The sequence below is a fragment of the Melanerpes formicivorus genome, unplaced genomic scaffold, assembly GCF_026170545.1.
Source record: "Melanerpes formicivorus ecotype bairdi unplaced genomic scaffold, bMelFor1.0.p_v2 SCAF_1, whole genome shotgun sequence".
Classification (NCBI taxonomy): Eukaryota; Metazoa; Chordata; class Aves; order Piciformes; family Picidae; genus Melanerpes; species Melanerpes formicivorus.
In genome coordinates this window covers 57,327,813-57,340,633 of record NW_027142353.1, presented here as the reverse complement: position 1 = coordinate 57,340,633, position 12,821 = coordinate 57,327,813, and the positions used below count along the sequence as shown (strand labels likewise).

The window sequence follows — 12,821 nt, the reverse complement described above, 5'->3', positions numbered from 1 at the left end:
GATAGGGGCAGTGCCAGGTGATTAGTGCTCCATAAATAAATACACCAGGCAAGCAGTTTCTTAGAGCTTTGACACATATGGACTACCTTCTCTGAGATTAGTCTGATTTACAAGCTATTCGATTTAGGACAGACTGAACCAATATAGTCTGAAACACAAAAGTACTTCAACCTTACAGCTTTCAAGAGGACACAGGTGAACTTGCAGTACCCTGACTAGTGTGAAGTTTCCATCTGACACTGTGCTAATAAGTGTAGGGGGGTAGTGCACTACTAAAAACCCAGCAGCCTTTGCAGTGGTGGCCATCAGTCCATATCACATCTGGCAAAAAGGTGCATTGCAATTAGATTGACATAACATACTGTAAAATACCACCTCAAGTTCAGGTATTTTTTAAACTAAAAGCTAGACACCATGATCAGCTAAGCTAAGCTGACTGTGGTGTTTCCTGTATGGCTGTACAGTTCCCCTCTTTACTACATGATGTTTAGTTAACTTGTCAAAGAGAAACTTGGAGTACAGGAGAGTGTTTAAACATGCTCATGAAGAAACAAGTTTATAATGCAACAAGTAGGATCTGCCAACAATAACATAAATATCTGTAACTGACTGGCCCACAGAATGAACTGTGAAAATGCATGTGGATCTACCAAAAAACAAAGCTGTGAATTCTAACATAGATGTTAATAAGTGTTAATAAACCTCGTCTGACTCCACCAAATCAATCTGTTGACCATCCCTTTCTCCTCAATTTCTTTTTCCTATTAGCCAGTACAGTGAACTTTACATTCTGCTTCACTTTTTTAACATTTACAGTTCATAAAGACAGACATCTACAGTGCCAGTAGCAGGTGTCAGCAGGGTGTTGGCAGAAGCACAAAGATGTTCTCCAGTCGTGCTTGATGTATATCCTTACCCTGTTTGCCATGCCTAGTCACAGCTCTCAGCTATTATCAGTATTCAAGTGGCCTGGTTTCCAGAGGTGCTGAAACAGTAGCCTCCATTAACATCCAAAGAGCCTGGAGTATAATTTTATCTCTATCTGCCATATCCTTTATTCAATCCATGGGTTCCCAGCATTTATGAAATGTAGGTCTTCTATTTAAATGCCAAAGCATTACCTCTAGAAATTAGTACACTACTGCTGACTAAGGAAGCAGCATGACTGAACATTTGAAAAATGGGAAGAATAACAAAATCATGGAGATGTTTTTGGGGTTTTTTTTAAGGAAGCAAACCTCCTTGCAAGTATTACATTGTAAATACCAAGCAAATCCAGATTCCACTGAAATCAAGAGAAAAACTGGGGCCATCAGTGGTGTGGGTATTGATGCACCTCAGATTGTGCCACCTCGGAAAATAAATGTAGTTCCTTTTCCTTTTTGTAAGTGGCTTGCAGCCGTTAACAGATGGAAGATCAACTTCCCACTAGTTTTGCTAATCTCCTTAACAGGACCCTCTGCCAAAAGCATTAATGGATCTATAGGCTGAACATGAGCCTGCAGTGTGCCCAGGCGGCCAGGAGGGCCAATGGCATCCTGGCCTGCATCAGGAACAGTATGGCCAGCAGGAACAGGGAGATCATTCTGCCCCTGTACACTGCACTGGTTAGGCTGCACCTCAAGTACTGTGTCCAGTTCTGGGCCCCTCAGCTTAGGAGGGATGTTGACTTGCTGGAGCATGTCCAGAGAAGGGCAACAAGGCTGGTGAGGGACTTGGAACATAAGCCCTATGAGGAGAGGCTGAGGGAGCTAGGGTTGCGTAGCCTGGAGAAGAGGAGACTCAGGGGTGACCTTATTGCTCTCTACAACTACCTGAAGGGAGGTTGTAGACAGGCAGAGATTGGTCTCTTCTCCCAGGCAACCAGCACCAGAACAAGAGGACACAGTCTCAGGCTGCACCAGGGGAGGTTTAGGCTGGATGTTAGGAAGAAGTTCTATACAGAGAGAGTGATTGCCCATTGGAATGGGCTGCCCAGGGAGGTGGTGGAGTCACCGTCATTGGAGGTGTTCAGGAGGAGACTTGATAGGGTGCTTGGTTGCATGGTTTAGTTGATTAGGTGGTGTTGGATGATAGGTTGGACATGATGATCTTGAAGGTCTCTTCCAACCTGGTCTATTCTATTCTATTCTATTCTATTCTATTCTATTCTATTCTATTCTATTCTATTCTATTCTATTCTATTCTACTCTACTCCTATTCTATTCTATTCTATTCTATTCTATTCTATATCGTGAGACTGCTACCATAATTCCAGGTATGCACCCAACCAATAATTTCTATGTCCAGCTAGGCTGGGACAATAACCTTAAAACTCGTGTATATATGCATGTACATATTTCAGAGGAGAAAGAGGGAGCTATTTCTTTGTGCTTCCCACACAAAAACTTACATGAGAAACCTTGACCCTTGAAATACTTACCCTGTCAAATAAAACACATACTTTCTGGAAGAAATCTAATCAATATACAGAAAACACTCTAACATTTTAAATATTTAGCACTGGTTGAGGGAGAAAACCTCTTTCAGCCAATTAATTTATGACTTAGTCCTCACATGAAGGTAGTAATGGACAGGGCAGCAGAGAGAAGCACAGTCTTATTTTTTTGTAAGCTGGTCTAATGCATGACCTGAAATGGTAACAGTCTACATTTAAAAAACCAATATTAGAAAGTAGCAGAAAACAAACCTACAGGCACCTTGTCCAAAGCAGTTGTAGAGAGAACTTATCCCTCACAAATTTCCATAGGAGCAATGCTCCCTTAAGCAGGAGCTCAGTGTTGTACCAGACTTTACCTAGCAAGCTCAGAGGATACATGCTACTTGTTGCTCTCTTCAGCAAAAACTTGTACCCATTTGCTTCTCACATGAAGTCAACACCTGAGCTCTCTTCGTGATGACTAACTACCTGGAGCTGAGCTGACACCAGTAGTGTGTTGAGCTCCACCTAAGGTATCTTATGTGTTCATAGGCTGAAAAACTATTTAGCACAAAAGTGTGCTACAAAATTTTAGCAGCTTTACAAGGAATAATTCTAAAGTTAACTCAGTTTCAGTTGTATAATTCATTCTGTTCTGGTGACCTGCTGCTTTGACTCTGCATCAGCTATTAAAAAGTCAACAACAATCAACAGACACAGCCACACAGTAACACACCTCACTCAGGTTTTCCCTCTGGGAATCAGCAATGGTATTTTAATGTGAGATAGCTTTAAAAGTGCTGATTTTTAAGTAGTATTCATTAGTGACAGCTCTGATGCTTTAATTGCTGACAGGGCAGCTGTAGAGAGAACATTTCAATTAGTTGTTTAAAATACATGAAGTAATATCACTCAAAATACTATTTTTACCATTTCTAGCAGAGACTTCCTCCCCCTTCCCTCTTCTTTCACATGCAGAAGCACAATTTGTTCTCTTCCACCTTCTTCAAACATTGTAGGCTCTTCACTGCATTAAATCAAATGCTGTAAGAACTGTTATTACTACCTGGGGATCAGATTTTGGAGCGGTTACACTGTGTAGTGCTTTCCTATCCAAATAGACCCACTGGGACTCAGCCAAACCTGCAGTGATATGCAGCTCAGCTTCAGGTTCTAACATTGCCTCTGCTCAGTATGCTGACCATGGAGGGAGGGATTCAACTCTCTCAACTTGTGTCTTCCACAATTTAGGAGCTAAGCTAGTGGACTACATCCACTGAATAGCTAGTGGACAGAGTAAAAGATCCCAAAGAGCACAACTTGCCTTAACCACCTCTGACACTCTTTCAAGGCCAGGTGAGTTTGCTGCAGGATGGTGCTAGTTTTCCCTCAGAGGCTTCAAGAGGACACTAGAAATCTAGGTGTTGCAAATATTTAACATAGTAAAGCTTAAATTTGGTGAGGTGAAAATGCAAACATAAATAAATAAACACAGTAACAATGCTGCTACTGCTACTGCTACTGCTGGTAGCACATCAAGATCTCCCCTAAGAGTTCTTATATTCACCACCCACCCATAGTGGAATATGTTTTGGGCAAAATATCCTCCGTGTTGTCACACCACATCAAGTAAGGGAGTTCAGCTGGGGGGAGGAGGGTTATGTTTACTATGTGTGATTCGAATGGCCACAGCTCAGATTTCTACAGAAAACACAGATTTAGTCTGGCTTTTCCCAGAAGCCTCTGAAACAATTGCTTAAGCGAAAAGACACATTGCAAAAGCCCAGGATTCACATCAATACTACCCACCCGGTGAAATCACAAACACGGTGCCTAACAGAGAATGAAGCTGCATCAAGATATTTTATTATGATTTCCCACAACCCATAACAACAAGTGAAAGCACCCTCTGAAATTGCCTTAAACCACAAAAGCTGGCATGCTAGACACAGCTTGTAAATCTGATTTAATTGTGAATGGTAGAGTGAATAATCAGAGCTCAGCATCAAGCCTGATTACACATGAACACTACTCAGACTGCTCAGCATTGCTTCCCTTCCCCTTCCCTTCCTATTCCCCTTTCCCTTTCCAGTCCCCCTCCCTGTCACCTTCTCCTTCCCCATGCTCCTCTTGGCACAGCACAACCTACAGAGATGCACACTGCAATGATGCCTGCAATCTCCATTTTTATACATCTGTTTGTGACTGGTGTGAATCAAAACAGCTTCCAGGTAAGCATGAAGATCCCTAACTCCTCTGCCACATAGCCACTGGTGCTATGCACACCCCACAGGACTGAAGATGACCTTTCTAAAACACAACACTCAGTTGAAGGCAGAGTGATAGACACAGTTGAGCACCAAGAGTCTTTTCTATGACACTGTGCTCCCAAAGCAGGGAAGATGATGCAATGCAACCAATACATCCAAGAATGTCTGATACTTCTGATGTTGTGTCCTGGAATTCCTCTAGGGAATTCCTCTACCTATGGGCTTTTCAAAGGTTCCTGGAGAAGTCAGGTACCTAATTTTGGTTGATCAAATAAAAATCTTCCTTATGACTTAGGGAAGATTTGCTGCTAAAAAGCATTATGGAAATCCATGCTATGCTCCACCACGAAAAGGGGCTGCTTTGTAGGAGATGTGCCTGAGGGGCCATACTCACTTGGACTTGGCAACAACCAGAAGGTCTGTGAAGAGGAAAAGGTGTCGCTCCTGGGTTTGCAGACCTGTCTTCAGCTGCACATGGCCATCCAGGATGAATGTTCGGTTGTGGCACATGAACGACTGCACAAGCGGACATGCCTCTGGGCTGATGGGAGAGAAGCAGCCTTCCCTGCAGAAGGAAAGAAAGGGCACAAAGGAAAGCAAATCAGCTGATTACATGTGAGTGAGAATCAGGCAGCAACTTCCCATTCCTACTGCCAAAAGGCAATTTATTTGACCACACTTCAGTGACAGGTGAGAGGCACAATGAAGAAAATTCAGCAGTCAGATTCTGACACAAAATCTCTTTAGGACTCTGCTCTCTGAGTCTCTTGTAGCCCAAGCATATAGACAGCATTTAGAAAAGGACAAAATTTCAGATATAACCCTCTCTGTCTGTATTTGTCTTAGGGAAAATATTGCAGCTGCTGTAGGCTCTCCATACAGAGAGAGAAGACATATGCATAACGAATACCTAACTGCACACCTGCCTTGGGGAGGACTCATATTAATCATATATATCAATTGCATAAAAGCAATTGATTGAAAACATTCAGAACCAAGGACAAACATCAGGTGCAACTGAACCTCACCAGACACAGACTACATACTGGATGCAACACAGAAAGAGGCTGCTCAGCCTCTCTTTCTTCCAGCACATAACCCACACACATTGAAGTAAGCTCCTGTTGTAGGGTTTCTTTGTGTATATGGAACACAGCTATGCTTTTCTGAGGCTGCCATATGTAGCTGCTGCTGGATAATTCAAACCCAAGCCTATGGGGAAAAGATCAGGCTCTCTCCTGGAAGATGCTGATCTTTGCTATGGAGTTGAAGTTGAAGGTTATTGATGGTGGAGACATGATTCCCTCGACGTGTCCTGATCTAACTGTTCTACAGAAAGTGGTTTAATAGCTATTAAGGCAGAAATGAGAGTTTCTCCAGCATGATGATATCTCATTCAGTATGTCACCCAAGTTATCTCTAGTTTCTGAGCCTTGACAGCAGCCATCTGTTTATACAATACTAAACTGGTCTGAGAGGAGGACACTCCCTCCTCCTTTAGGGCTCTCTAGAAGCTGGTTGCACGTCAGGATCTCCCTTAGAAACCTAGAGATATGGCTTCAAATTCTCATAGGCAGGTGACAGAACTCAACTTAGGTCTCCTGCACTGTGGTGCTCCTTAAATCATTAATTTCTGGATTAAAACCTGGACCCATCAGCATTTTCACTCATAATTCTTAAATGGAACTTTTCAATGATTTGCTTTCCCTAAAGGTACCTCCAAATGAACCATTTCTGAATCAATTCAATTTTCAGTCAAATGTGTTTACTTATTTTTTTCTTGTTAAAAAAAATAAAGAGAAAAAAGGATTAGCTTGGCAAGGAAAGGCACAGCAGTGAAAGGCACAAACCAAATGGGAGATAGGAAAGAAAACAAGAGTGAGCAGAGAAACCCTTCAAAGAAAGTCATAAACCTTCTTGTACACCTCCCTGGGCACGCATCATTTCCAGTCCTACTCTCCTTGATGCCTGCAGATGGATTACTCAGGAAAAGAATTAGGAAATCCTGACAGCTGCGAGAGAAAGGATAAGATCTGAGATTGGCCTGCATTAGCAGGACACACTTTCACTGATCTGTAAGGAGTCAGTGAGGATCTCTACCTTCCTGGGAGAGCATTCTTTGGCCCTGGATTCCCCTTTCTGGCTGGGAGTCTAAGTTTTTGAAATAATTCCTCAACTTAATTTGTCTTAAACTGTCTCTTAATCATGTCTTACATTGCCTGCCTCTTCAGGGAAGAGAGCAAGAAGAGGAATGACTTTCAGAATGAATAATGCAAATCTAAGTTACTTGATTATTACTGAGAAGAAATGGTGTCCAGCAGTATGGAGCTTCAAGCAGAGAGAGGAGGTTTTGTCCAATACAACAATGATACATGGTGTGTGACCAGCAACAGGAGTCAGGGGAAGAGCAACCATGTCTCCTACCCTGCCACTTCCATGAGACTGGGAATTCATCAGTTTGTCAGTGATTGATAGGTTGCAGGAATTCAATTTCATAACCTTCCTAGCAGCATTTGACACAACCTTAAGTGGAAGTCAGGAATGATAACAAGTCCACCTGTACGAAAGCCATGCATGGCCTATACCTCAAAGGTTAAGACAGGGAAACAGTCACTTATATTTGAGCCTGGTAACAGCAGTAGTTAGGAAAAAAGACCTTTCATATGACACTGCTGTAACCAAATCAGCAGAAACATTGAAAAACACAGACTGAGGTGCACACCCCTACTGAAGCTCCTATAGGGTCAGGGTCTTACCTCTCCATCGCTGTCCCTTATTACAGAGATTCACAGATTCATAGAATAGTTTGCATGGGAAGGGACCTCAAAGTCATCCAGTTCCAACCCTCCTGGAATTGGCAGGGGCACGTTCCACTAGACCAGGTTGCTCTAGGTCTCCTACAACGTGGTCTTGAACACCTCCAGGGAACTCCCTGGGGAACCTGTTCCAGAGTCGCACCACCCTTACTATAAAGAATTTCTTCCTAATACCCAGTCTAAATCTTCCCTCCTTAAGCTTCAATCCATTCCCTCTTGTCCTATCACTACAAGCCCCGGTAATAAGTCCCTTCCTGGACTTCTTGCAGGCCCCCTTAAGGTACTGGAAGGCCACTAATAGATCTCCCCAGAGCCTTCTCTTCTCCAGGTTGAACAGCCCCAGCTCTTGCAGCCAGAGAAGTGCTCCATTAAAAAATTATTGTAATAAATCTATGTTTGACCTAATGCCTTTCAAGCATAGCTATAAACTCTGATAAGACCTTTCACTTACTTTGATAGTTTACCTCTTAAGTCTTACTTAAAAAAAAAAAAAAAGTTAAAACATTTACTTCCTTTGAAACAAAGTGGAAAAAAATCAAAGCCATTCATTCATCCAGAGCCTTCTAAAGCCATAGGATGAAGGAACATGGAGGAATTTTACCAGCAGCAACAAAAATGTCTTTTGGAAAGCATATTTTTGATCTTCTCAATTAATATTCCATTGTTACAAGATATGAATGAAACACAAGCTTTGTTATGTTGGAAAAAAAATGCAGATCAGCTCTACCCTCAGGAGTAGGGATTTATGTAAGAGAGATATTTTTGGAGTTCACTTTTAATGGCTCATTGACTTTTCTGGCCATTAAATGGGTCTGATTGTGAAAAAAGTGCTAAGCACTCAAATACTGATTCTTTGAAAATTCCTTTGAATAGAATTACACAAAACTCAGTACTAAAGTCAAGGCAATTTCTGATATAATTTAAAAAGTAAAAGTCAGTGGTATTAGAGCCATGTCTGCCTCTTCTGCCTTCACTGTGTTGCCCTAAAAGCTGTTCTATGATTAACACACGTAAAACCCCGACAAAGCAGTGTGCCCAGGTAGCTAAGAAGGCCAATGGCATCCTGACGTGCATCAGGAATGGTGTGGCCAGCAGTAGCAGGGAAGTCATTGTGCCCCTGTACTCAGCACTTAGGACACACCTTGAGTCCTGTGTCCAGTTCTGGGCCCCTCAGTTTAAGAAGGACATTGAGACTCTTGAACATGTCCAGAGAAGGGCAACAAGGCTGGGGAGAGGCCTCGAGCACAAGCCCTACGAGGAGAGGCTGAGGGAGCTGGGGTTGCTTAGCCTGGAGAAGAGGAGGCTCAGGGGAGACCTTATTGCTCTCTACAACTACCTGAAGGGTGGTTGTACCCAGGAGGGGGTTGGTCTCTTCTTCCAGGCAACCAGCACCAGAACAAGAGAACAGAGTCTTAAGCTGCATGAGGGGAAGTTTAGGCTCGAGGTGAGGAGAAAGTTCTTCACAGAGAGTGTTGTTAGCCATTGGAATGTGCTGCCCAGGGAGGTGGTGGAGTCACCATCCCTGGAGGTGTTCAAGAGGAGATTGGACGTGGCACTCGGTGCCATAGTTTGGTAGTCATAAGGTGTTGGGTGACAGGTTGGACTTGATGATCCTTGAGGTTTTTACAACTTTATTGATTATATGAATCTATGAAAGTAACATCTTTCCAGTCACCAGGAAAAAAGGCACCACCCAGATTTGTTAAGAAGGAACTGTGAACTGATTGCCAAAATATGGGAATATCTTTGCAGAGTCAGCAAGCAGTTCCAGGTTGAAGCAAAGCTGATACTGATGTTTAGATGGCACTGCCATTGTACAACTCTAGTCTGAAGTCAACATTTCTTGCTAAAAGTACTGGTTTGTGGATCTGAAATTTCCAGGTGTGGTTTTAACCAAGGAGTAACCATGTAATTTGAAGATATCTATGGTGATATTCTTGAGTTATTCAGAAAAAGACTAAAATCACTCTACTGGCTGAAATTAGTAGAAAGATGATTAAAGATTTTTCTCCTGGCATTCCCAGAACCTACTTTTTCACACCTATTATTTTTCAAATTTAGGAGAAAGTTGGCCATTGGAATGTGCTGCCCAGGGAGGTGGTGGAGTCACTGCCCCTGGAGGTGTTCAAGAGGGGATTGGATGTGGCACTTGGTGCCATGGTTTGGTAGTCACAGTATCACAGTATCACAGTATTGCTAAGGTCATGAGGTGTTTGGTGACAGGTTGGACTTGATGATCTTTGAGGTCTTTTCCAACCTTATTGATTCTATGATTCTATGAAACTAGGCATTTTGTACTTATACAAAAGACACAATTACTGAAAAGAACTCTTCAGTTTTGTAGGTGTGACATATCAAGTTGAAATCCAAAGTAGTCAGCCAAACACTGAAAAATACATCCCTGCTGCATTCCATGTGAAAGCAAACACATCACTGCTCACTTTGCCAATCCTGTATTTATCAGAAACCACAGAAGCACAAAAAATACTACAGCTTCTTCCCCTTGCAATGCTTCCTTGGGGTTTCTCAGTAATGGAATGACCCTCAATGTGTTTATTCTTGATGTAATGAAGATGCCAGCTTTATTCCCTATTTGTAGTGAAAACAATTAAATAAATTCCATTTTCCAAAGGAGAGTTTAACAGCCTACTTTGAGTGGTTACTAAGTCCATAATCCAAATGTCATTATGCCAATGGGAAGCTTTCCCTTCTCTTCAGTTGATGATGACTTCAGCCTATCTGTGATTTGGATTAAGCTATAAGATGCCTGAGGGGAACATTCTGTTTTAAGGTACCTAAGCTGGAATGAGCTACTGCAGGTGTCTCAGCTATACAACATCCTTCTCACAAACTGCTCATTCTCCATCCTGAATCTTACTCCATTGTTTTTGTTGTTCATTCTCTGCCAGAACTTCTCCCCACTGATGACATCTCTGCAGCCACAGAAGACAAAGGTGATTTCCTCTTATGATGCAGCACTAATGTGCTCCACACAACAGAAATCTATTGAAATAAAATAGCACTTTGCTCTTCAACCTCTGAAGTCCTTTACAAGAGGTAGATGAGAAATGCAGAGCATTTCCTTAGCAGGCCAGTGAAATGGCAGCTATTCAAAAGGATGAAATCTGAGTTGGCCCAGCCACGCGAGAGGCTGAGCTTGGTCTGTCAAACACACATACACAATAACACCTTTCAAAATGCCTCTCACCTTCAGCCTATACTCATTTCACACATAAGCACCACAGGCAAAAATACTGCATGCTTGTGCCAGTGCTGAAGCCCAGGTAAGGACCAGAAGCTCAGTTTTGTGCCTTATATACACAGAGCTTGCAGCTTGTGGTATAAACCTAACCTTGTTTTGGTTACAGGCTAGAGGGACCACCAAACAGAGCAGCTGTCAACCCTCCTCACAGTGTTCAGTGACAACAGACTTATTTTTCGTACCTCAAAGGCCAGTTTTGGATGGCATTAAGTAACCAACAATTTATCTTTTAGGAAAAGTAAAGCAAATGAATTTCCAACTTCAGTGTCTCTCAGTAAAGCATTTACACTAAGTCACAACATTGGGGTAGAGCAACCCACTGAAAGAAGCAGGAGCTGTTCACATGCTTGCAAGGCTAGTGAAAACAGCAGCTATCTGCACAGTAGGAAACATCTACAGCCCAGCCCACATTACAGAATTTTGCCAAAATGGATTTATCAGTCAGGGACAACATGTGATTTGTGACCAGCAGAGATGCTCCCAAAAGAGAGCCTGATCTAGAAGCCAAGATCTTTGATTTTCTTAATAGAACAGGTAACAATATTTGCACCTTTTTTCTTTCTCCTTTTTTTCCCTGTGCCTCCTACTCAGACCCTTAAGCTTCCACAAATCCATGTGAGAAGAAACTCAATAGCAGCTTAATAGATGCTTGTTTCGTATTTTTGCTAATGAGCCAGGCCCTGCTAACTGGAGCATGGAAGCCAAGATGAAAATCTTTCAACACATAAGACATATTGCCCATAATCACATGGGTAGAAGGTATTTTGCATTCAAGATAATTAACTTAATAAGCATTGAGAACCATTTTTTAACCAACCAAAAGTAAGGAGCTGGAATTTGGTGTGTCTCCTCTTAGATAAGGCAGAAAAAATAGTCACAAACCTGCAACACAGCAGTCAGCACTGATCTGCCTTGCAGGGCTGCTAGGGCACAGATGAGTGCAATATTAACATTTCAGGACATCAACACATATCTAATTTCATCATAACTGACAGTTTGGATGTGACTTATATTATATCCTACCAGCTTGACAAAATAATGGCAACAGAACATCACATTCTGTATGCAAAAATGAAGTGAAAGAAGAGCCTTTCTTGTACACCGAAACACTGGAGCCCTGTTTGTGCTCCTGGTGAACTTAGCCTCTGTCATGCTGACAGCTCATTAAAACACATAAGAGTCACACTCCACATTAGATAGTCTGGGGAGAGTAAGGAGGCTACAATTGCCTTACACATAGCAGATCTGCTTCCAGAATTTATTAGCAAGGGACTTTATCTTTGAAGAATAGTGGGGAACAAGAAAAGCCCAGTGCAGGTACTTGATAATTTGCTGAAATCAGATGTAAATAGAATAGAATAGAATAGAATAGAATAGAATAGAATAGAATAGAATAGAATAGAATAGAATAGAATAGAATAGAATAGAATAGAATAGAATAGAATAGAACAGAACAGAATAGAATAGAATAGAATTAACTGGGTTGGAAAAGACTTTTGAGATCGAGTCCAACCTATCACCCAACACTATCTAATCAACTAAACCATGGCAACAAGCACCATCCAGTCTCTTCCTAAACACCTCCAGGGATGGTGACTCCACCACCTCCCTGGGCAGCCCATTCTGATGGCAAATCACTCTTTCTGTGAAGAACTTCTTCCTAACATCCAGGACAGAAACTAGGAGACACCACATGATTCTGAACACTAATGCTATCTAGCTGGAGATGTCCTTGTGACATGGCTTCTGGCTTGGCACACATTCACTAACTGTTTACAGATTAACTCTTTACACATTCACTAACTGTTTACAGATGAAGAAAACAGGGAAGGCAACCACCATGCCCAGCCTGCCCATGACTTGCTCACCCCAGCCAGCCCCATCCTCACTACCTCTTTGGAATGGCCATGTAAACACCTGCTGGTTTCAGGGCCCAGCACTAACAGTAACTTTTGTCATGAACAAGGATCCATGTAGACAAGGCTCACCCACAAAAAGTAATTTGCAGTTCATAGCATTATTTAGAGAGACATATTGTATTTTAAAAAAATAAT

General features: G+C 42.1%; 1 protein-coding gene across 2 annotated transcripts in view; it reads right to left on the bottom strand.

Annotated features, from left to right (window-relative positions):
* Positions 1 to 12,821, bottom strand: part of ARHGAP20 (Rho GTPase activating protein 20) — a 76,021-nt gene that overhangs the window by 36,647 nt on the left and 26,553 nt on the right. For both annotated transcript variants that reach the window (XM_068144503.1, XM_068144513.1), the window contains exon 3: positions 5,084 to 5,254. In XM_068144503.1, coding sequence (XP_068000604.1) covers positions 5,084 to 5,254 — 171 coding nt within the window. The remainder of the gene's footprint in view (positions 1 to 5,083; positions 5,255 to 12,821) is intronic.